The sequence below is a fragment of the Lactuca virosa genome, chromosome 5 (genome assembly GCF_052849685.1).
Source record: "Lactuca virosa cultivar CGN04683 chromosome 5, Lactuca_virosa_CGN04683_v6, whole genome shotgun sequence".
NCBI lineage: Eukaryota > Viridiplantae > Streptophyta > Magnoliopsida > Asterales > Asteraceae > Lactuca > Lactuca virosa.
In genome coordinates, this window is record NC_136430.1 from 44773165 (window position 1) to 44799819 (window position 26655).

General features: G+C 40.3%; 1 protein-coding gene across 1 annotated transcript; it reads right to left on the reverse strand.

Annotated features, from left to right (window-relative positions):
* Positions 1–14758: 14758 nt before the first annotated feature.
* Positions 14759–15202, reverse strand: LOC145111200 (uncharacterized). The gene has a single exon (XM_079047496.1). It carries the CDS (start codon positions 15200–15202, stop codon positions 14759–14761), a length of 444 nt encoding a protein of 147 aa, XP_078903622.1.
* Positions 15203–26655: the final 11453 nt, after the last annotated feature.

Here is a 26655-nt window from a genome sequence, read left to right on the forward strand (position 1 = left end):
GGGCCTCCCGAATCCGCTCCAACAACGGAGTCACCACTGTCATCCTCAGACAGATATCCCTGATCGGCGCTGCCTTGCGGCTAAGCGCATCGGCCACCACATTGGCCTTCCCCGGGTGGTAGAGGAACTCACAATCATAATCCTTTACCACATCAAGCCACCGACGCTGCCTCATGTTCAGATTTGGCTGGTCCATGAGATACCTCAGGCTCTTGTGGTCCGTGTAAATCGTACAACGAACCCCATAGAGGTAATGACGCCAAATCTTGAGGGCGAACACAACAGCCCCCAGCTCCAAATCGTGCGTCGGGTAGTTTTCCTCGTGAGGCTTCAGCTGCCTCGAAGCGTAAGCAATAACATGCCCTCTCTGCATCAATACTGCGCCCAAGCCCGAGATGGACGCATCACAGTACACGACGAGATCCTCCATGCCCTCGGGCAGGGCTAAGATTGGCGCCTCACACAATCTCTGTCTCAGTGTCTCGAATGCAGCCTGCTGCTCAGGCCCCCAACGAAAGACCACGGCCTTCCTCGTTAGCCTGGTCAGGGGTAAGGCTATCTTGGAGAAATCCTGGATGAATCTCCGATAGTAGCCGGCTAATCCCAGGAAACTTCGAATCTCAGATGGAGACCTCGGAACCTCCCATCTCATCACAGCCTCCACTTTTGCCGGATCTACCGAAATCCCGTTCTGGTTGACAAGGTGCCCAAGAAACTGCACCTCGCGCAACCAGAACTCGCACTTGGAGAACTTAGCATACAAGCTCTCCCTCCTCAAAGTCTCCAGAACCTCTCGCAGGTGCTCCTCATGCTGCTCTCGCGTCTTGGAGTAAACCAAGATATCATCGATAAACACTATCACAGACCGGTCTAACATCGGTCTACACACGCGGTTCATGAGATCCATGAACGCGGCAGGAGCGTTGGTGAGCCCGAAAGGCATCACCACGAACTCATAGTGGCCATAACGCGTCCGAAACGCCGTCTTCTGTACATCCTCCTCTCTGACCCTCATCTGATGATACCCTGAACGCAAATCAATCTTGGAGAACCAAGACGCTCCCTGTAGCAGGTCAAAGAGGTCATCAATCCTCGGGAGTGGGTAACGGTTCTTCACCGTTACCTTATTCGGCTCCCTATAGTCTATACACATCTGATGCGACCCTTCCTTTTTCTTCACGAACAGAATCGGGGCTCCCCAGGGAGAACTACTCGGTCTAATGAATTCCTTGTCTAATAGCTCCTGCAGCTGTGTAGACAACTCCTGCATCTCGGGAGGAGCCAACCGATACGGTGCCTTGGCTATCGGAGCCGCACCAGGGACTAGGTCAATCCTGAACTCCACCTGTCGCTCCGGAGGTATCCCAGGCAGCTCCTCGGGGAATACGTCCGCGAACTCTCGCACCACGGGCACATCGCCCACCGTCGCCCTACCCGCCTCCCGGGTATCCATAACATAGGCGACATAACCTGCACAACCCTGCTGGAGGTAACGCCTAGCTCTCGCTGCTGAACATAAAGCTGGTCCTCGCAGTGGCCTCTCGCCCTGAATTACCAGCTCTCCCCCACGTGGGGTCCTGATCCGCACCAACTGCTGCGCACAGTCAATCACTGCCCCATTGGGGCTCAGCCAATCCATACCGATAATAACCTTGTTCCCCCGCAAAGGTATGGGAACCAGATCTACCAGATAACGCTCCTCAAACAGTCGTAGGAACCAATCTCGGTAAACCTCCGATGCTCGTACCGACCGGTTGTCCACAATCTCGACCTCTAGAGGGCAATCCAGCATGCCCGAAGACTCAGGAAACTTCTTGCTAAGCGCAATAGAGACAAATGATCGATTGGCACCCGAATCAAACAATACCTGAACTGGTATACCGTTCACATGGAACGATCCTAAACAGTGCACATACCTAACATATCAAGATCACATCGCCATATCATAAAAGCATAAGAAAGGAACCATACCCGTCACTACATTAGGTGCAACGCGTGCCTCCTCGACTGTCAACTGAAATGCTCGGCTCCGCACCACTGGAGCCTCTGTCTTGGCCTTCCGGCCATCTGCAACCCTCGCTGTCGCTGAGACCGGCGCCACTGCTGGCGCCGCTGCTGACGCTGCTGACAATCTCGGGCAGTTGGCCTTTTTATGGCCCCTCTGATTGCAATGGAAGCAAATCAGGTCTGTCATCTGTACCGCAGGAGTAGGGGCGGTACAATCTCTGCCAAAATGCCCAACCTTGCCGCACTTATAGCAGCCTGAACCCGACCCAGTGCGGCAAGCTCCCTCGTGTGACCGACCGCATTTCCCACAGCGGTCCCGCCCAGACTGACCTTTCGGCCTACCATCGGATCCCTTGGGCTTCTTCTCCAAAGCCCCCGTCGTCAGCCCCTCCGCTGCCTTCCTTTTCCGGATGTGGTCCAGATCAATCTCCCTCTCCCTAGCCCTGGCAATCATGGAATCCAGGGTAGGGCAAGCTGAGAAACTGACATGCTCCCGGATGTCAGCTTGTAACATATCATGGTAGCGGGTCCTCCTCATGTCCTCATCACCCGCATACTGGGGCACCAACAATGCCCTCTCCCAGAACTTGGCGGTGATCTCTGCCACAGTCTCCGTAGTCTGTCTCATGTCCAAGAAATCTCTGGCCAGCTGCTGAAGCTCCACAGCTGGCGCAAACTCCGCCCTGAATCTGGTCACAAAGTCTGTCCAGGTCATAGCCTCAACAGCCGAGGCTCCCACTGAGTCACCAACAGACTCCCACCAATCTCTAGCTCTGTCTCTCAAACACCCTGCTGCATATCTCACCTTCGACCCCTCGGGGCAGAAGCTGGTCAGCTGCGCAGACTCGATGTCTGCGATCCATCTCCTAGCAGCAATGGGGTCTTTCACCCCATGGAAATCCGGCGCATCGCTCCCTCGGAAATCCTTAAGGGACAGTGTGCGCGTACTCGTCTGGCTAGACGCCATATCACTCCTGAATGCCCGGAGGCGATCCTCCATCAGCTCAACAATCCCTTCCTTGATCGACCCAAAAATGACCGGGGTGGACTCAAGAATGCCTCTCGCGATCTCAGACGCGATGAACTCGCGCAACCCGTCATCAACCTGCTCGGATCCTGCACCCGAGCCCGACCCTGATCCTGATCCGGAACCTCCTGCTCCATGTCGTGTGGTCACCATGCTGAAAATACACGCATAAATGTCAGGATCATACATACTCCCAAGAGGCCTAACACACTTTCCAAGGTTCCCGGTTCCATCTAGGCCCTCCTTGATTCGAGTACGGATCCTCTGCTTCCAGTAGTACGGGCCCATACTACCTTCCACATCTATCCGTGCTTTCCTCAAGGACTGCTTCGACTTCACCAAGTCCCTTTCACCGATACCCCTTTCCACTGACCTCATCCTAGGTTTTCCTAGGGCAATCTCCGACCTACCCTCCGCCATCAGCTGCACTAGGAGTCCCCACCACTTCCCCCTAACTAACTTGCGGATACTGTTACATATCCCTTCCTTAGCTAGTTGAAGGTGGCCGGAACCCCAATATCACAAAGCAAGCAACATTCGAGCATTGGGTAACCAAATCAGGCATAACCAACACATGCCATCCTACTGCTGACTAAACAGTCCTAGCATACAACTCATACAACAGGCATATAAGGCATCCTCCTAGATCCTTAGCCCTAACTAGCATGTAATTCTCAGAATCATATATCAGGCACACAAGGCATCCTCCTAGATCCTTAGTCCTATTCTAGCATGCAGTTTTCTGAATCAAAACCATATAGCATAACATATCAAGTATGGGTATCTTGGGGAAAGCTTACTTGAGCCCGGCCGGTCGCATGCATCACACACTTCGTCTTTCTTAAAATCCTTCCATTTAGATTTTAGAAAACCATTTTTCCTTGTAAAAACCTTTTAGCCCCTCAGTTTGAGTCCAGACACCCCCGAGGGTGTGTCCGAATCCCTCAAACCAGGGCTCTGATACCAACTTGTAACATCCCAATTTTCAGGTCCAAAAATTTCTTTTTAATTAACCAACACATAAAAACATTCATAAGAAAATACTGTGAAAACACATCATCTCATAAAACAATGTATCATGTCTGAAAACCCAAGCCATAGATTAATAACATATCAGAGTACAATCCCAGAAAACTCCATGCGGAAATCGTATGTGTGTGTGTGATGCGATGCTACACCGCCGACTCCTTCCCCTTAGACGAAGAGGTACCTGAAACCAAAACCGAAACCGTAAGCACAAAGCTTAGTGAGTTCCCCCATCATACCACATACCATACAAAATCATCGGTATCTCTCAACCGGTAATCATCATCGGTATCTTTCAACCGGTAACCAACATCGGTATCTTTCAACCGGTAATCGTCATCGGTATCTTTCAACCGGTAACCATCATCGGTATCTTTCAACCGGTAACCATCATCGTTATCTTTCAACCGGTAACTGTTGTCGCTATCTTTCAACCGGTAACTGTCATCGGTATCTTTCAACCGGTAACTGTCATCGGTATCTTTCAACCGGTAACTGGGGACTATTCCACCCTTACCACTAGCATACAATAGCAAGGTACAATCATACAGTCAGGCATATCCGGGTACTGACCTACCCCACGGCCCTAAGGGCCGCTGTCAGGGATCCTAATCCCTACTATACACGTAACATATCATGCAGATAATACTCGTGACCAAAGCACATAACCAAACCAAGATAATTATCATAAAGACAATCATCTTACAAATACTCCTCTTTGGTGGGCCGACATTGTGACCTTAGACCCACCCCTACTGGAAGGTAACTCACCTCAATGTCGTGGAGTCTTTGAATTATCCTCGGCGCACAAGTCGACTCCCTTCGACTCCTCGATCCCTACACGACGACCTTCAAGTCAACACACAGCCAGTACAACCCTAAACAGGGTCAGTCCAAGTCTAGTCAAAGTCAACTTCAAGTTGACCCGACTCGCCAAGTTGGGCCGTCAACTCGCCGAGTCCCTCACCCTTTACTCGTCCTTATCCATGACCCAACTCGTCGAGTTGGGCCGTCAACTCGACGAGTTCCTCCCTCACATGAACATCGCATGAAACTCATCCGAATCGCCGAGTTGATGAACAACTCGCCGAGTTCACCTTCATCTGATGAACAAGTTCTGTCCTCGACTCGCCGAGTTGATGAACAACTCGTCGAGTTCATCTTCATCCTTAAGAAGATTGCCTTGGACTCGCCGATTCTGTTCTAGCACTCGTCGAGTCCCATGAACTCCAGGTCTAAAATCATGTCCAATACATTAGGTAACTCTTCCTGTCCGATTACAACCCTTCTAACACTCAACTGGGTTCCTTTGACTCTCAACAGATATGGGGCTCAAAGCCTCGGACTCGTCGAGTCCCAAGAACGGACTCGCCGAGTCAGTCATGTCCACACTCTAAATTCTTTTTTTCTGATGTACAACCTTTGATCAAAAGATAGATCCAAGCTTCTATAATCGATCTAGCATGTAAAGTTACAAACTTTACGTTCTTGCATGGGACTTTGAGCTCAAAAAGACATAAAACAAGCTCTTAAGATGCATGGGGCCTTTCATGGGTGCAAAAGCAGTCCCCAACTGCCTTGTGACTCCTTTAATGACGTGATTCCGAAGCTCTAACCCCTAACCATGTTTGCAAACATGGTTGGCCATCAAAAGTGGCTTATAAAAGCCCTAAATCTCCCCAAAAAGGGATCTAACAAATGAAAGAGCAAGGTTACAACTTTTTACCTTCAATGAACTGTAGAAGGTGCACAAACTCGGGTTCCCTTGGTCTTTACTTGCTTCCTCAAGCCTTTCTCCTTCCTTCTTAAGACCACAAGCACCAAAATCCACCAACAAGGCTTAGATTGCTTCAATAACGGCTAGGGTTTCAATGAGAGGTGTTCTGGGAGCATAAGGGACGTTGTGGCCGACATAACATTGTTTAAATAGGGTGTAAACCCTCGGATTAGGATTTTTGTCCAGTCAGAGTCTACTCGTCGAGTCCGGGACCCGACTCGACGAGTCCATCACTTAAATCCCGCGCCTCATCCCGCTTTTACCCGGCGAGTTGGTCCTTCAACTCGCCGAGTCCAAGGCCAAAAATGCAAAAATACTTAAATAAAAATACATACCAAGAACCAGGTGCTACAAATCTCCCCCACTTATTTTAGACTTCGTCCTCGAAGTCTGCTGCTCGATCCTGGAACAGCTCTGGGTAATGCTCCATCATCTCATCCACCGGCTCCCAAGTCCATTCCGAGCCCTTCCGGTGCTGCCATTGCACCTTTACCAGCTCAACCCTCTTGTTCCTCAGATCCTTCGACTTCCGGTCAAGGATTGCTACAGGTCGCTCAATGTAATTCAGGTTGTCATCGACCTGAATATCCTCTAAGGGTACTACTGCTGAGTCGTCCACCAGGCACTTCCGTAGCTGAGAGACGTGGAAAGTGCTGTGGATCTGACTGAGTTCGGCTGGCAGATCCAACCTATAAGCCACCTTGCCCATCCGGGCTATAACCCTGAAGGGTCCAATATACCTGGGACCCAACTTGCCCCGCTTACTGAATCGGATGACGCCCTTCCATGGCGACACCTTCAGGAGAACCATATCCCTGACCTGAAACTCCAGGTCCGATCGGCGCTTGTTGGCGTAACTTTTCTGCCGACTCTGAGCGGTCTGAAGCCTGCTCCTGACCTGCTGGATCCATTCGGTCGTCTTGAGCACTACATCGGTGCTCCCCATGACCCTCTGGACAACCTCGCCCCAACATATCGGGGTCCTGCACTTCCTCCCGTACAACATCTCGAAGGGAGGTCGATCGATACTCGCATGATAGCTATTATTATAGGAGAACTCCGCCAACGGAGGGTAGGTATCCTGGCTACCTCCGAAGTCTAAAACACATGCCCGCAGCATATCCTCTAGCGTCTGGATGGTCCGCTAGCTCTGACCATCCGTCTGCGGGTGAAAAGCAGTGCTGAAATGAGTTAGTTCAAACAACATTACTAGTAAACTATAATAGGTAAAGTTTAGAGGATTACTACTCACTATTTCTAGTACAATGAAACATACAAGAGTCAGTTCATACATGAGTCAGTTCAAACATACTATAACGACAGACAGAAAGAACATACTATAACGAGAAACAAAAAGAACATACTATAATGAGAAACAGGGAGGAACATACTATACACTAGAACAGAGAGAACATACAATACACTAGAACAAAGAGAACATACTATACAAACACAAGAATACTATAACATTAATGTGAGCCACTACTTCATGGCATGACAATATACTGTTGTGTCACGTTTTGTAACCAGAGTCTCCTGGAGGGAGAGCGTGAATTTGTGTATAGATCTATATGGGATTGACCATCCTACACCTTGCTGCTAGCTACACTGGGACCTGCAGGTCTACGGGTGACGAATGTCATACCATTTCGATGTCTTCGAATGTCGTGTTTTACTAGTCAATCGAGCATGGTTATAATCTCATCACATTTTACCTTAATTAAACAATTGGTTTAAGGTAGTTAGTACAATGGTAGTTACTATATACAATACTACAGTACATCTTTATTTTCCCATTACATTTACATTGTGATATTCTCACATAAACGGTAATGTAAACTATATTTTTGGTAATGATAGTCATACTTGGGAAAAACACTCACTTTTACAAAAGAACAAACATACAGAACAGTCGGGACTTGGTATAAGACTACATTTCATTATAAGTAGAAAATATAGGATTTTCTAGGAGATACAAACACTTACATTAAACACTTACAAACATTTACATCAATCATTTACAAACACTTTCATCAAACTTATAAAAACATCGACACTAAAATACTTATGAACTCACCAGCTTAAATGCTTATCTACTCTTTCAAAATAACTTGTATTCTCAGGTCACCAGTAGACAGGTACACTGGACCAGGTTTTGAGAAGACGGAGCACATTCGAGACTCGTCTTTTATTTTGATTCATATTTTGGTGTCTTTCAAACTATACACAGAACACACTTTTATTAAATTATAATATTAATTCAATGGATGATGTTGTTGCTTGTATACTATTGTGCATTGTTATGATATTGTACATGACGTCCTCCGCCCCCGAACGTTTCCGCCGTTCTGGTTTGGGGGTGCGACAAACCTCAAACACTGGCGCTCAACTTAAGGAGGAAACTCCTGTTGAACCGATTGACGAATCATTACCTCTTAGACATTCCGAAAGGGTTAGTGTTCCACCTGTGTTATATGGTTTTCATATAACAAGTGAGGGTGATACGTGTATTAGTGACAGTACACTAATAAATTTGGACGAACCTAACAACTATAAGGAAGCCATGGCAGGCCCGGAGTCTGCAAAGTGGAAAGAGGCTATGGACAACGAGATTCAGTCCATGTATGACAACCAAGTTTGGAATTTGGTTGACAACGTTCCAGGTCGTAAGACGGTCGGGTGCAAGTGGATCTTCAAGTAGAAGACCGACATGGATGGGAAAGTACACACTTATAAGGCATGATTGGTTATGAAGGGCTTTACTCAAACTCCCGGAGTTGACTATGATGAGGCATTCTCACCGGTTGCGAAGATAAAGTCTATTAGGGTGATGCTAGGCATTGCTGCATTTCATGACTATGAGATATGGCAGATGGATGTCAAAACCGCTTTCCTTAATGGAAAGTTGGATGAGGATGTTTACGTGAGTCAGCTAGAGGGTTTTGTCGATGCGAAGCATCCCAATAGAGTGTGTAAGCTTGAGAAATCCATTTATGGACTGAAACAAGCATCTCGCAGATGGAATCTTTGTTTCAACGAGAAAGTCAAAGAGTTTGGCTTCCTGCGAAGCGAGGATGAGTCATGTGTATATGTCAAAGCCAGTAGGAGTATAGTTAGCTTCTTCGCATTATATGTCGATGACATACTACTCATAGGAAACGACATCCCGACCCTACAGGAGGTTAAGTCCTGGCTTGGGAAGTGTTTCGTTACGAAGGACGTCGGAGAGACTGCCTATATTTTAGGAATAAGGATAGTGAGAAATAAGAATAAAAGACTAATAGGACTTAGTCAGAATACTTACTTGGATAAGGTACTAAAGCGTTTTAGTATGGAGAATTCCAAGAAGGGGGAGTTACCGATCCAAAGCAATACCAAGTTGTGTAAGACTCAAAGTCCGAGTACCGAGGCCGAGATAGCAGATATGAGTCGAGTACCTTACGCTTCCGTAGTTGGCTCGATCATGTATGCTATGACTTGTACTTCCCCTAATGTGGCCTTCGCTTTGAGCATGGTCAACAGATATGAAGGGAATCCTGGTAGAGCGCATTAGACCGCAGTAAAGAATATTCTTAAGTACCTTCGGAGGACCAGGGAATGGTTTCTAGTCCTCGGCGGGAGTGATGAATTAAGGGTGCGAGGGTATAGCGACACCAGTTTTTAGACCGACCGAGAGAATTATCGATCTCAGTCAGGCTGGGTCTTTACCTTAAATGGAGGAGCAGTAGCTTTGAAAAGTTCCAATCAGGAGACCATAGCTGATTCAACATGCAAATCAGAGTACATAGCAGCGAGCGAAGCGTCAAAGGAGGCAATATGGTTGAAGAACTTCATCAGAGACCTTGGAGTTGTTCCAGTCGTAAAGGAGCCTATGGAAATTTTATGTGATAACGAAGGTGCGGTTTCCTTGACCATGGAACCGAGGGATCATGGCAGATCCCGATATATTGATATGAAATATTACTTTATTAGATATCGGGTGGAAGAGGGTCTCCTCGTAGTAAAGAGGGTATCGTCAGAGGATAACCCAACAGATCCCCTTACGAAGGGACTGAGTAGGTTAAGCACTTGCAACACGCTAGGAGCATTGGACTGAAGGATGGTATTAGTTTAGATTAGATAGCTTCGAAACGTGTAATAGATAAATTGTAATTAACATTTGATGATCAAATAAAGGAGTATTATTTATGAGTAAAGTTACTGTCTTGTGTTAATTATTTACCTATTGTTTCACTTTGCATGTTTTGACTTCCTGAATAATAATATTATTTGAATGATTCACAGTCGCTTATACTTTGGAAGTAGGTATGAAAGAAAACTGTCATGAATTGGTTTGTAGACTGTCTAAAGTGTATTAGACATAGCAAAAGTTTGCTGCAACATTCATGAGTGCTTATGAAATAAGATTTGAGCATTGGATTAAACCCACGTTTACTGGAATCACTTCATGGAATTTATCACGAGTGATCGCAAGACGATAATATCATATAGTCTTTAAACCTAGATATATGGTTTATTGTTTGCAAGTTAGTTGTGCATTGATAATGCGAAAACGCATCAGTAACTTGATGTTATAAAACACATTGTTGTGCATGATTCAATGAGTGAATAGTAAATACGTATAAGTCGAAGTTTATCTGTTCCTTTTATCCTAAAAGGGTAAAATCGATATCTGGGCCCCTCGATGATTTGGTTTGACTTATATGTCGGGCCTGATCAGTACTGAATTGATGTGTTCAATTAAGTTCTATGTCAGACAAATCAGAGATCAAGAAACAAACTGCTGGACAATAAGTATGACTTTGTTCCATGTAATTACCCGCACGATATCTAGAACAGAGGACTATACGATCCCTTATCTAAAGGACATTTTACTGATAAGGTCATAGTTCGACAGCGGCTTTCGAGAGCTACGATTGCTAATCAGATCCTGAAGTCGTACTTGCATTTATCGTTATTAGATTTATCCAAGTGGGCGACTGTTGGATTAATGTCTAAGTCCATAACTATATTTGGTGTGTACTTGACCCGGTTGTAGCATGGTCCTTTTGGGTTGCCTTCACCAAAGCAACTAGACAGGATGATTTATGGAGAGAAAGGATATTATGGTTTATTAATATATTGTAAGAATAATATATTAAAAGAGAAATCATATTGTTTAATTAATATTGGTCAAGAATTAATTAAGAATTAATTCTGTGGCTAAAAGAGATTAATCAAATAAAGAGGACTTGAATTGCAATTATAAGAAATTGGTTTTGGGCTGTGAATCCCTATGGATCAAAGGGTGGATGAAATTAGGGTGGAAGCCCACCTTGAAATCGTCAAAGCATTATTCCAGAAGGTTCCTTGGACTGCTTAAGGCCTAAGCTATCCAATTAGGGTTTTGGCTAAAACCCTAGCAGCTCGAGTATATAAGGACCCCTGGGTCTTTAGTTTTCGGCTACTAGAAGAAACCCTAGAGTTACTATAGCCAAAATTAAGCCACCATTCCTTCTCTTCTCAATCATCTTCTTGTCTTGGTGTTTGTAAGCCATTAGAGGTATTACATTTGTGATACTAAGCTCTTGAAGTTGAAGATTATTGAAGATTCTTGCTACTATCAAAAGGTAATCATCTAACCTTGTATTAGATGTAGATTTCTATTTTTATAGTATGCTAGATTAGGGTATACAAGCTTTGGATTATTTTTCATGTACAATAGAGAAACCTAAATCCAAAGCTTTAGGGTTTTGCATGTGCACATAGGATGTTCTTTTTCTCAATACCCATCAGAAGACCCAAGTAAAACGAATGTAGTCGTCAACTATAACCAGTATGTATTTCTTATGGTGGAGACTGGATTCGGTAGATGGACCACAAAGGTCAATATGAAGTAATTCCAATGGCTCCATTATTGAAGAATCGATCACCAAGGGATGGCTACCCTTTGTTTGCTTTCCACACTCACATGCTGGGCAGAGGGTGTCATTGTTGTATTTTAGAATAGGAAGACCTCGGACAAGTTCTTCGGTGACCAAGTTGTTGATATACCGGAAGTTGAGGTGAGCTAACTTGAGGTGCCACAACCAACTGACTTCGGATACGACTTTGGATAGAAAGCACAATTGTGGGTTGCCAATAATTAAAGAGACGTCCAAAGGATACATTGTGCCTTCGGATTTAGACTTAATCAAACAGGTGCTTCTATCACTTGTCAAAATGTGGCAGTACTCACTGCCATACTTAACTCTGTGACCAGCTTTGCATAATTGACCGACACTGATCAGATTATGCTTGAGACCTTCAACATATGCAACCTTTTGAATTGAGAAGTTGCCCGTAGTCAGAACACCATAACCTTGGATGATTCCATTTGCGTTGTTACCGAATGTGACATGTCCACCATTACATATAGGCCTGAAATCGTGAAGTTACTCTAACCTTCTAGTCATGTGCAAGGAGCAGGCACTATCAATTAACCACTCCTCTTCTTATTCCTCCTTGCACATTTCCTAAAAAATTAATGGGTTAGTTTGGGCACCCAAACGACTTTGGAGCCCGGGGACAAACTGAAATATTTCTGACTTGATGCATGCACATGGGTTACAAAGACAAGTCCTGGGTATTTGGTAACTTTGGGAATGTTGCGAGGTTGGGTTGGACGTGATGTTTTTAAAAGAAAAAATCCAGAAGAAAGAGGTTTTATCCAGATACCGGGTTTGCACATCGGTTTGGAGGGTGTGTTCTGAATCTTTTGTCCAGTCCAAGAAGGATTTTTGACTGCAGAAACCTTTGGACTTGAAAAAGTGTTTACACGTGAAATTCTCCAAGCTTTTGACTTAGGAAGTGACTAAAATGACTTTTCAGGAATAGGAGTTGGCAAAATACCTTTACATTTTGGATCTTTTAAGGAATAATTTTGAAAAAGATACCTTTGAAAAGATGTGACTTTCTTTTGGAATTTTGCAGGAGAGTTTCGAAAACCTTTTGTTATGGTACACTCCTTTTTGTCTAACACGTTAACTGTAGTGATTTTCGAAAGTTTTTTGTCATTGGTGGGTTTTTCTAAATTCTTTTGTTTTGAAGCCTGGGGATGTTTGAGATTGTTTTTATGTTTAAAATCCCGCCTTTTGATTTGAGATTTGAGATGCTCCTTGAAAGCCAATTTCGCATGAGTTTTTGGAGAACCGCAGTTAGAGATGTTTAACTATGGTTTGAGAGTTGTTGAGTGTTTTGAAAAACGTGGGCTGGAATCATCTGAACTAGAGAGTTTAGGGTTTTGTGAACATTGTCCAAACTTAAAATTTTCAATTGGTAATGCATGATCAAATGGCTGAATGGTCACTGAACTTGTGACTGCGGTCTGCGGTGAGGATGACTAGACTATCACAGAATAAGTCAAGGATGGTTTTTTGTTGGGGCACTTTGCGGAAAATAAGGATGAACAATCATTAACTAAGTGTGGTCCTTCCAAGACAATTTCTTTGTCGACATCAGAGGAAGACTGAGAGTTGGAACGATTTGTGTTAGTGACTTGTATGAGATCTGAGGATTCGGGGAGAATTTCCTCAATAACACAATTGTTACTCAGTTCATTAAGCCTACCGAAGTGACATATAATGTGTTCGTTGAATGTTTTGTCATTGACAGGGAACTGAAATTGTCGATCAGGAGGGACATATGGACGGTCTTGGTTAAATCGAGGTGATGAGTCCTTTGCGGTTGAAAACCCATTGGACCATCCCCAATTGTATGTGTTATCTGTAGTCCCATTGTTCACAAGATTTTCAATAACCTCACTTTCATTAAACATCTTTTCGATTAAAAGATTCAAACGTACATTTTCCTTTTGGGCTAAGTCCCTTTGATTCAAGGCTATCCCTAACCGTGTTTCACACAACATCCTAGCATCTTTCTCTAACACTAAGTCCTTTTCTAACATGGCAGCTTTAAATCTCTTATCTTCTACTCACCCTCTCACATGAAACATTTCTTAGGACACTATGTTCTTCTCATCTAATGCTTTGTTATAGTCTGAAAGGACGGCAACACAAGTGTCATTAATTTTGTCCAAGAAGGATTGACAATCATGCAAGCTGTAGTTATTAGATTGGATCATGAGTTTTACCTGTTCGATGATGCTAAGAGTTCCATCTTTCGCCATGAATCAGTAGTTTTTCTCCAACTTTGTTGATCCATCCTCATCAGCAATTGCCACCATACATATTTTTCCTTTGCCCTTGATGTTGTGATTTTCATCTTCATCTCCTGAAGACCACACTTGATGATCCCTCTTTACTTGGGCTACGTATGCCATTCCCTTTTCTTTCTCTTCCAACTCCTAAGCCATTCTCAAATAAAATGCTTTATCTTTCACAACATTGGCTTTGCATTCTTTAGCAAAGTGATTTTCTTTGTTGCATTTGTGACAGATAATAACATCATTCTTGTCTTCTGTTGAGGTACCGGAGTCAGTTGACTTGATGGATTGCGGTCCCTCTTTGGGTTGATGAGTGTTTTGTGATTGTGGTAACTGGTGAGGATTTCTGGGATATCGAGAATGAATTTTCATCGGATTGAAGTTACGGTTGAAGGGTGGTTTGGTAAACTGCTGATTTTTACGAATAGAAGTTGGTGGTAGCATGTTGAATTGTTGGCTAACTAGGGCGATGGCCTTTTGAAATTCTTCCTCATCATCATATTCTGTATCAGCTTCATAGGATTGCGGTGGGTTGTCATATAAGAGTCGGTATGATTCATATGATTGGGTGGTTTTGCTTTGACGGGTTTGAGCTATGAGAGCAAGTGGACCTCTGAAGTCTGCACAATCTTTTAGCACTATTGATTCTTGTGCCTGAAGTTCACCATACAACTTGAAGAGAGACAGTGTGTGAATCTTCCTATCTCCTTGGACTATCATTGAGAAACTGAAGGTTTGTTTAATGATTACTTCGGACGGTGCCAACATTTGACAACTTGGTGACAACAAGATTAAATCTTTTGAAGGAGTCTTCAAGACTTTCACCTGGATGAGCTTTGAATTTATTGAACTCGTTGAGAGCAGCAGTGAGTTTCTTGTCTTGAGCTTGCTCGGAACCTTCATACAAGTTTTTAACAACATCCCAGATTTCTTTGGCTGATTTGCAGTTGATAATGATGTCAAAGTTATCTGGGGCCACTCCACATGAGATTTCATAAAAAGCAACATCATCACTTTCCATTTTATCAAGATCATCTTTAGTGGGACGATTCATCACAACTTGACCTCCACCGAGTCTAGCTTGAGCACCATCAACTTGCACATGAGTGAGAATAGGAACATGAGGTCCTTCTTCCACGGATCTCCACACATCTCCACCAAGTCTATTCAAATACCTCTCCATCCTTTGAGACCAGTGATGATATTCACTTGCAACAAGTATTGGGGCTCGATTAGAACCACCAACACTGTTGGAAACATTTAGTGATAATGCTTGTGCCATATTTCCCCCTTTTTTTGTTTTGAATTTTTGAGAGAAATGAGCTTTAGTGGTATAGAAGGCTTTACAAAATCAGAGTTTTGTTTAAAAAGTAACCACTTTGGCTCTGATACCAATTGTTGAGAGAAAAACTTTTGAGAAACACTTGAAAAGTCGTTAGTACAAGTAGATAATTGTGGAATAAGTTAATCTCAAAGGATCATGAGAGCTTAACAATAATAAGTTAGATGTTAGATTTGTTAGTTTCGGAAATGTAAAGTGTTGAAATGTAAAAGACAAGTTATATCAAGTAAACACCAAACTGATACGAAACACGGTTTGCAATCAAACACGAGTTAGTAAGTGAGATCAGTTTAAAGTGAAGATCTTCGATGATGATCAGTAAGTATGATTGAGATATGAAATATGAGTAGTTATACGTAATAAGAGATAAGAAGTAGTCAAGGTAATTCAGACGTGATTAGAAAATGTAGAAGTGGGTGGTTGATAGAAAGAGAGAGCACTCTATATATAGAGCCTCAAAGACTTACAATGAAGATAAACTATAAAGAAACCTGACTAAAAAGACCATACAATGTCTATTGGATAAACAGATGCTATAACGTCAACACAAAATCTAAGTCTTCATTGCGGTTCACATCTAAGTTGCGGTAGCAGGGAATAGATTCTAGTAGAGACAAGTGTTGTGGTAGTGAAGAAGCAGATTGCGGTAGACTGAGAGGATTGCGGATGACTAATTTTTAGAGTGTCACTTTTTGCATTAACAAATTCTTTTCTCCCTTTATAGATGTCGAGTTCTGAAAACTATGGTATTCCTCATCCTTTTGGAAATAGTTTTGCTTCTCAATCTGAAGATGATCCTCCACAAGTTGATCAAGGTGAATGAATATTCCCTTCTTTAAATGGTTGAACTGGAAATCATACTTCTCCAACTCTTCCTCCACCACCTCCAGTGATTCTCTCAGACCCATGTTTTCGTCAAATTGAAAAGTTCAAGGTTACTTATGCCCTGTTGGCATGCAAACACCTAGATGGAAATTATGTGTGTGCACATGTTCTAAACATGAAGCCGCACATTGACAGATTGGAAATTTTGGGTGTCATTTTCCCAAAGGAGCTGGCTGTTGACTTGGTTCTTCACTCGCTTCCTAAGTCATATAGTCAGTTTGTTAAAGACTACTATATGACTGACAACGACGTGACCCTTATTGATCTGACATATTTGCTAATTGCTGCTGAAGCAGAAATGCTAAAGTGCAATGGTCAAACAAATGTGTTTAAAGGACCAATCTCCCATGTTTCTGATGGGTTTTGAGCATTCTAACACTTCCTAAGTGTACATGCAACCCTAATAACCTTGAATCTATGTTTTCTCTATATACATGCAAATTTCTTTTTCAAGGTTATTTCCTAACTAGCATGGTATGGGGATTACATAGAACATAAAACTAGTAGAAATACATACCTTGTTGTTGCTTGGATTCCTTCAAGACTTTGTGAGCCTAGCACCCCAAATGTTGTGCCTCAAATGCTTCATACAACACCACAAGACTTGGAATAACTTGAGAGAATGTCACTTAGCCTCAAAATCGGTTATGCCCTCTCTAGTAACGCTAGGTCATGATTTTGCTAGCCATAGGGTTTCTTTTATAGTGTTGTCACAATTAGGGTTTACACATGAATGCCCTTAATTGTCATGACTCTTGATTTCCCATGACCCATGGATTTGTAACTCCCATGGACTATCCATGGAGCACCATATGGTTATAACCAAACCCATAAACCATGGATCATTAATCCACCATAAACGAATTGATTATTGTCATAATCAACCCTATATATTTAATTAGTCTCACTTTGATCACCGAATTAATACTAGATTAATACTTGATCAATACTAATTAAATAATACTATTATTAATATATTAGAACTTATAATATATTAATAATCATAAGTGCCTTATTCTCTCATTTAGTCTATCCAAGTATTGCAATGCCATGCAACCCAAATGGACCAGGCCGGGTCGGGTCAAGTACATACCAAATAGAGTTATGGACTTAGACACTATATCCAACAGTCTCCCACTTGGATAAGTCTAATAACTATATTTGTAAATATGACTTCAAAATCCGACTAGCAATCGTAGCTCTTTCAAAGTCTCTTGGAACTGAGATGATGATGATACGCCATATAAGATAAGTGATTATATAATCCTCTGTTCTCATGATATCAGCCGGACAAACACATGGAACATGGTCTTACTTATTGTCCAGCATTTGTTTCTCGATCTCTGATTTGTTTCGACATAGAACTAAATTGAACACATCAATTAGGTTCTGACCGGGCCCGGTACATAAGTCAAAACCAAATCATCGAGGGGCCCAGATATCGCTTCTATTTCTAAAAGGAACAGATAAACTTCGACTGATATGCTTGTACTAACTACTTGTTGAATTATTCACAAAGGCACGTTTTATAACATCGAGTTACCAATGCGTTTTCGTACAATCAATGAATAACCAACTCATAGTCAACAACTCATATCTCTAGGTTTGAAGATTTATATGATATTACCGTCTCACGATCACTCGAGATAAATTACATGAAGTGATGCAAGTGAGCGTGGGTTGAATCCAATACTCAGCCCTTATGAGTACTCATGAATGTTGTAGCAACCATTGCATTGTCTAAAGCACTTTAGACAAATCATACAAGCCAAATTCATGACAGTCTTGATTCATATCTACTTCCAACATATGACTGACTGTGGATGGTTTGAATAATATGATATATACCATAACATAATTATTCTGGAAGTCAAAACATGCAAAGTGAAACATAAGAATAATACTAATCTTATATGGCCCCAACACTTTGAGTGTAAATAAAAACACCTTTTATTTAAGCACCATATTGATTACTCATTATTTATGTTTCGATTAATCAACTTTATGCTTGAATTAAAACATTAGTTGTCCCATGCTCCAAGCATGTACACTATGTTTTTCCAAGCAACAATTATGCCATACTCCAAGTATGCATACTATGTTTACATATGGTCCTCTCTTTGTGAAATAGATCAATTGACAATATTCCAATGATGCTAATTTCACAATTCCAATCCTCGTCGTAAATGAAAGAATACCAAACTCTTGCCATCTACTGTAATCTGTTAGATTCTAAACTTATATGCAATGATCCCCTTATAATGACTGTGCACAGAAGTCACAAAGACTTGGCAACAGAAATTACAAAGTATTCCAATGGAAAACAATTCCTATGGAAATGAAGTCTCAAATTCAAAGTACATTCCTTTGAACATCCTTCTTAGCATTAAGTTCTTTAATCTTATACAGATTCAAAGAATAACTTCCACCTATGGAGACAATTCCATATTACCATTTTGACCATCACTTCTGAACAAGAGTTGCCTCTTTTCAAAATATGTCAATATGGTCCTTACTCTATACTTCTAATTGTCCATGAGCAACCAATCTTTGGTAAACCTCAGATTGTCCTCGACAACTTTGCTTAATCATTTTAGTCATTTCCAGTTCTATTCCTTTTTCCATCTTAATGCCCTAGGCATTTGGAAAATTTAGAATGGATGAATATTATAGCACATGTAATCAAACCTATACCCAAAGCATATGGGACATGATTTATGCTATAAAATTTTTTATTTGCCATGTTTTCATAATTCGAACTATGAAGAGGGATGCCGTAATCAAAATCGAATTTTGAGAACGCAACATATATAGAATTTCCTTATGTTAAACCATTCCAACATAACATTCATATATATTCTTGACTAAAGTAGATTAAATTCTCAATCTAAGCTTGTAGAATTGGAGTGAAGTATAAAATCCTCTCCCTTAATTATAGCAAAACAACTTTTTCAAGGAGAATTGAAACTTTTGTTTTCTATAATTAACATTGCTAACCTGCAATATTTAACATAATCGTCATGCTCCCACTAGCATAATGATTACCAGCATAACACTTTATGCTCCCACTAGCTTTGACATGTACTCAGAAATCAACTGGACTTCTAGAAATACTTTATTGACTTTCTTACCAAAGTTCATATTTCTGATAGTAGATTGCTTTGATAAGACTTTATCAAAAACATACACCTTTCCTTAGATAGCTCACATGTTTGTCTAGACCTTTTGCAATTCTCACTAGTTAGTGTGCCGGTTAACCACACACGCTCCACTAACTATATGAGAATGCAAATATCACAACCGCTATCTACTTAAAATCTTCTTAGTGGAAGCGTTTCCTCACCATCATTTTCATGAATCGAAGAGAAACCTTATGACACTTAGATTTTATGGTGTATGTGTTCCTATCCATGTGAATTTGTCATAACCATAATCACAGGACTAGGTTAGTGACACTTCCAAATTCATAGGGACTGAACTTGTGCAATCTTAATTTCTTGCCACCTGGTAGCACAATGCCCACCATTGCTTCCGGGTTGTTATGCAAACAATTGAGAACTCATAGAACTCACAAGCATAATCAACTTTCAACTGGAACAGACACAGAAACAAGAATATGTCAACACGATAGGTTACAAACCTCAAGTCGTGGGCTAGTGATTAACAAAACTCTTGATTTAGTTCTTGAAACTATTTCAGAATCATTTAGACTCCCACTATCCTCTTGACATATAAGACTTCTCTTTGTCAAGAACCATTCCTTGACAAAACAAATATTCAAGATCTAGTGCGGATTCTTATCAAGTTAAACACTTCTCACTATTGGTCTTAGCTGGTCTTTGTTTTATCCAAAACATCACAACTTACCAATCTCAAATGTACAAGAATAGGAAACATCTTACTCTACATTTGACAAGTGTTATGAACTTTCTAAAGACTATGTCACTCAAGTTACAATCTTGGAGTATAACTCCAGGATTTGTTTTTGGCACGAAGTATGAATTATCTTTTGATTTAACCATTTCAACAATTCACGATTCCTCTCCTCAGGCAACAAACACACTAAGGTGTCCTTAGATGATCAATTGTGATATGGTTCCATAATCACTAAGATAATCATAAAACAAAATACACAAGTACTCTCCCATCTCTTCAGATTGGGGAAAATTTTATCTTTCTGCCTTATTTGATTCTTCTTATTCATTCTGCCATATATTGAAACTTTTCCAATGTTTCAGAATTACACTTAAACTCGTAAGCATAACCATATTTACTAAACTTTAGTAAATCATAACGAATAATCTTATCTATCTTTGTGGTGGACCTGACTAGCACACAACCAAGTGTACCCAATCTTTTAGTCCTTCACTTGACTCACATGTACATGTGAACAAGGAATTAGTCTTAATTTCCCAAAGACGAAAACTTCTCATTCATCATACAATACAAGTTGTATGATTCCAAGTTTCTATCTAACTGAAACTTGGGCGATGAGAATCTTTCCTTATTTGGTAAATTATGATACTACCACAAATGAAATAATCAAATCCATTTTCAAATATTGCTATTAATGGAAACATATAATCAACAATTTTTCACAAATGCCATTGTAAGGATACTTAAAATAAATAAAATCAAACCTTTTCTTTATTTTAAAACTTTGCGGAAAACTTATCCTTACAACCCATATGAAAACCTTGTTGTTATCTATTCCTAAGCAATACGTCTCAACTCTTAAGTAATAGTTCAAAATTCTGATCACCGAACCATGCGATCAAAATCCCTCTTCGCGATCAGAATCAGCATATATACTTCCTTTAAGTTTCTTCACTTTTCTTTGATTCTTAAAACATCAACATGTGACCCAGTCACATCATGCAATAAGAATCTCAGAATAGAAACTTAATAGAGTTAGACAATGGACTTTACCTGAAGTAGAGTCAAACATTTGACTTTACTATCCTTATGGACTTTTAGGTAAATTTGGCAGCTTCGCAACCAATGCCCTTCCTTTGGCAACAGAAACATATGGACTCTTTGGAAACGGTACACGGGACTATCACAGACTTAGCCTTTCTCTTTACCATTTGGTCAACCGAGTTGACTATGGCCAATCCCTTTCAATTGGGAAGAGAAAGTTTTTCTGGACTTCCAATGTTACCATTGTCAATGTCCATGGAAGTTTGGGAAGTTGATCTTCCAATCAAATTTTGCTTTACCAATGCTCCAAATCATTGCTGATTCAGCATCATCAAGCAAATAGGTAAGATCATTAAGGGTCATGTCGTGATCTGTTATCAGGGAGTGACCAAGTCAACAGCCAGCTACCTTGAGACTCTGACACCCTACTCTCCCGGCTTGTCAATATGTGACTTAATCTCCAAGACCTAAGCACATATAGACTTTGTTTGCCAATAGGGATTGAGTGACTTAGAACTTATCATGTCTTGAAACTTGTGGGATAAGGAGATTTATTGGAGGAGGTGGAGGAAGTGAAGTATGATTTCCAGTCCCACTAATGCACAACAAAGGGATTGATCTTTCACCTTGGTTGCCATTTGGGATATCATCTTCATGAGGAAGCTTGTTCCTAAAGATTTTGGGAAGACCATAACTGTCTAAACTAGATATCTATAATGGGAGAAATTCAAGTTAGTTGATTTAAAGTCCTTAATATAACACCCAATATGAAATATTAAGGCTAGGACCCAACAACCTATTTATAACTGGAAGAGGGATGCCGTAATCCAAATTATAAAATAGTTGAAGGTAGGTAAATGACGATTTACCAATTTCCTACCATAAAAACAAAATATAATTAAGTTTTTAATTGGATTTGAAACTCCTAGATCTTTTGAGATACATTGAACTTTCAATGGCATGTTTGAATCTCGATTGTGCCCTCTCAAGTTTGTGACTAGGATGCCGAGGATCACAAACAAGGTGTGAATAACCATACAAAATTGACTTGGTACCCTCAACAATATTACCTAATCGATGTGCCGGTTAACCACACACGCTCCACCGATCTATAATAAAGTCAAGTTACCCTTTGCCACTCTTACTAGTCCATGTTAGTGTGCCGGTTAACCACACACGCTCCATTAACGACTTGGTAAGGTACAAAGTGTAATTTTATGGGCTAGCACCAATTTCACATTTTCCTAAAGTAACTAAGATTGGGAATTTATAATGTATAGTTACTTTATAATTCATTATACTTTTAACGAGTATTTAAAGTCGTATCCTACCCGTTCGGCTAACGACCCTCCACCGATCAAGGAAGCGGTGGGTGAGAGTGGACACCCATTAAGTCACCATTTTATAGGCAACAACCTTATACCCCCCTTATAGACCGGCTTCGTGAATGAGGCCTACTAACGGTAAGAATGACATATTCTTATACATATCTATATAATTAAAATTATAATAATAGTATAAGGGTGTATTTTAAACATTTAAAATACTTGGTGGTTTAATCTTTTAATTAAACTATACTTAATTTAATTAAACTTAAACCATGTCTTTATGGAATTATTAACTCTTTTAATTAAACACTTTAATTAATTTAATGAAGTCCATAAAGCTTCAATTTTACCTTTAAAAAATTCTAAGAGTTCAATTTGGAATTAAAGTGTAAGGCTTTTCAAATTCCAAAACTTGAGGGCAAGAATTGAAACTATTCCAAGTCTCTTCAATTTGTAACTTATGAGTTTTAATGGTTCATAAAATGAAGACTCTTCATTTTATGAAACCTCTTTAGTTCTTTAATCATAATTAAAAGAAGTGACTTTTGGTTATCCATAACTTGAGGACAAGTTATGGACACCATCATTAGCATTAAGATCATGAATTAAACAAGCATGTAAGTTACACAAAATTCCTATGATCTTCTAAAAAACTCATAAGAACAAATATTCATATCAAACAATTTCAAGAAAATCATATAAACATATACAATACTTGAAAAGTGATAAAAGTCATGTAAAATGGGTTAACATAATCATTATCATTTTGAAAAACAGATTTTACAAGTCCAAAACAGATTGGGATAATGATCTTAATCCATTTCCAGCAACAAAACTCGAAAAAAAAACTGCCCAGCACGCTCCTACTCGCCGAGTGCATTATTTTACTCGTCGAGTAGGATGAATTTGTTCATGGACTCGGCGAGTCCTCCCCATGGACTCGGCGAGTCCAGTCGTCAGAATGCAGAATTTTCGATTTTTAAGCAGTTTTTGCATCAAGTATACAGAAAACAATCCTAGGCTCTGATACCACTGATGGGTTTTGAGCATTCTAACACTTCCTAAGTGTACATGCAACCCTAATAACCTTGAATCTATGTTTTCTCTATATACATGCAAATTTCTTTTTCAAGGTTATTTCCTAACTAGCATGGTATGGGGATTACATAGAACATAAAACTAGTAGAAATACATACCTTGTTGTTGCTTGGATTCCTTCAAGACTTTGTGAGCCTAGCACCCCAAATGTTGTGCCTCAAATGTTTCACACAACACCACAAGACTTGGAATAACTTGAGAGAATGTCACTTAGCCTCAAAATCGGTTATGCCCTCTCTAGTAACGCTAGGTCATGATTTTGCTAGCCATAGGGTTTCTTTTATAGTGTTGTCACAATTAGGGTTTACACATGAATGCCCTTAATTGTCATGACTCTTGATTTCCCATGACCCATGGATTTGTAACTCCCATGGACTATCCATGGAGCACCATATGGTTATAACCAAACCCATAAACCATGGATCATTAATCCACCATAAAAGAATTGATGATTGTCATAATCAACCCTATATATTTAATTAGTCTCACTTTGATCACCGAATTAATACTAGATTAATACTTGATCAATACTAATTAAATAATACTATTATTAATATATTAGAACTTATAATATATTAATAATCATAAGTGCCTTATTCTCTCATTTAGTCTATCCAAGTATTGCAATGCCATGCAACCCAAATGGACCATGCCGGGTCGGGTCAAGTACATACCAAATAAAGTTATGGACTTAGACACTATATCCAACAGTTTCCATGGACATTGACGATGGCAACATTGGTAGTCCAGAAAAGGTTTCTCTTCCCAATGGAAAGGGATCGGCCAAGGTCAAACTGTTTGACCATATAGTAAAGAGAAAGGCTAATTCTAAGATAGTCCTGTCTTCCATTCCTGAAGAGTCCATTGCCAACTGAAGGGACATTGGATGCAAAGCTGCCCTGTCTACCTGAAAGATCGTAAAGATAAGAAAGTCAAGTTGTATGACTCTACTTCAAGTACATCCACTATCTAACTCTATTAAGCTCATATTCATAAGTTCTTATTACATGATGTGATAGTCACATTTTGATGTTTTGCGGGATCTAAGAGAAAGAAGGAATCTTAAGAAAATCAAGCTAAATCTGATCATGAGAGATGGATTTCGATTGCATGGTTCGAGGATCAGATTTTTGAGCTGCTGATTAGGAGTTATGATAGTTTAATAGATTGCTTAGGAAATATGTCTAGATACATAGTTTTCATATGTTTGCATTGTAAGGATAAATATTTCCGCATTTTATCAATAAAGTGAATTTTTGGTTTTATCTTATTTAATTTATATATCCTCGTAATGGTATTTATGAAAACTGGTGGGTATATTTCTATTATTAAGCAATATTAAATATGGATTTGATTCTTTGTTATATCATTTGTGGTAATGTCATAATTGACATAATGAAAAGGAATTCTCATCATCCAAGTTTCAGTTGGATAGAAACTTGGAGTCATACAATTCGAATTGTGTGATGTATGAGAATCTAGATCTTTGGAAGATTAAGACTAATTCGTTGATCACATGTTTGTGTGCGTCAAAGTGAAGGACCAATGGATCTAGTACACATTGATGTGGACTATTTGGATCCACCACAAAAGAGGATAAATCTATTCGTCATGATTTGCAGATGGTTCAGAAAATATGGTTATACTTATAAGATTAAGTGTAATTCTGATTCTTTGAAAAGTTTCAAAGAATGGCAGAACGAATAAAAAGAATCTATTAGGCAAAAAGATAAACGTTTCTTCAATATGAAAAGAAAGGAGATTACCTTAGTATCATGTTTTATGATCATCTCAATGATTATGGAACAATGTCACAATTGACCCTCTAAGGACATCTTAGTGAAATTGTCATAACTAAGAAGAGGAATCAGATATTGTTGAAATAGTTTAATCAATAGATGAGTCATAGTTCGTTTCAAAATCTAGTTTTAGAGTCATACTCTAGTAACTGCGAATCGTACCTTGATGTAAAATTCAAACTAAATAGGTTTATAACAACTCATGAAATGTGGAGTAGAATTGTTTCGTTACTCGAGCAAATTTGAAATTGGTAGTTGTGATGTTTTGGTTAAAACAAAGATAAACTAATACCAATTAAAAGAAGTGTTGTCTTGATAAGAACCCACACTAAGTTTTGAATATTGTTTTTTCTTATCAGGGAATGTTCCTTAACAGAAAAAATTATATGTAAAGGAGTCAGTGGGAGTCTTAATGATCTTGAATAGTTTCAGGTATCAATCAAGAATAAACATGTTAGTTAACACTAGCGTACGACCTGAGGTTGATTACCTATCATGTTAAGTTGACATATTCTTGTGTCTGTGCACCTTCCAGTTAAGTTGGCATTTCTTATGAGTTCTATGGTTCTCATTTGACTGCAAAAGGCAGAGCACGTTGGTCAATGATAGTACATTGATCAATATGGATGAGCTGCTTAAACAACATGGAAGAGATGGTAAGCCCTTGTAAGTTCTGAAAGGGTTTAAACCCGCATGTATGCTATATAATGAAAAGTGTATTGTCACACCCCCAAACCAGAACGGCGAAAACGTTCAGGGGCGGAGGACGTCACGTTCAGTATCATAACAATGCACAATAGTAAAACAAGGAGCAACATCATCCATTGCATTAATAATATAGTTAATACAAGTGAGTTCTTAATGTGTTTGTAAGACACCGAAAATATATATATCAAAATAAAAGACGAGTCTTGAACACGCTCCGTCTTCTCAAAACCTGGTCCAGTGTACCTGTCTACTGGTGACATGAGAATACAAGTTATTTTGAAAGAGTAGATCAGCATTAAAGCTGGTGAGTTCATAAGTATTTTAGTGTCAAATGTTTGTATAAGTTTGAAGAAAATGTTTGTAAGTGGCCGCAGAGGCTGCCACTGGTTGTTGTCTCTTGGCTAACTTTTAAGGTGATTTTCCCTTCTTCTTATCCCAGAACATCCGTTTCTTGTTTTTCATTTGGAGGTTCGGAGTGTCGTTGTGAGTATGCGCTCATTGTTGTACTTGGTTATCACCTGGATTGGGATTGCTGATAACAGATCCACTACCAATT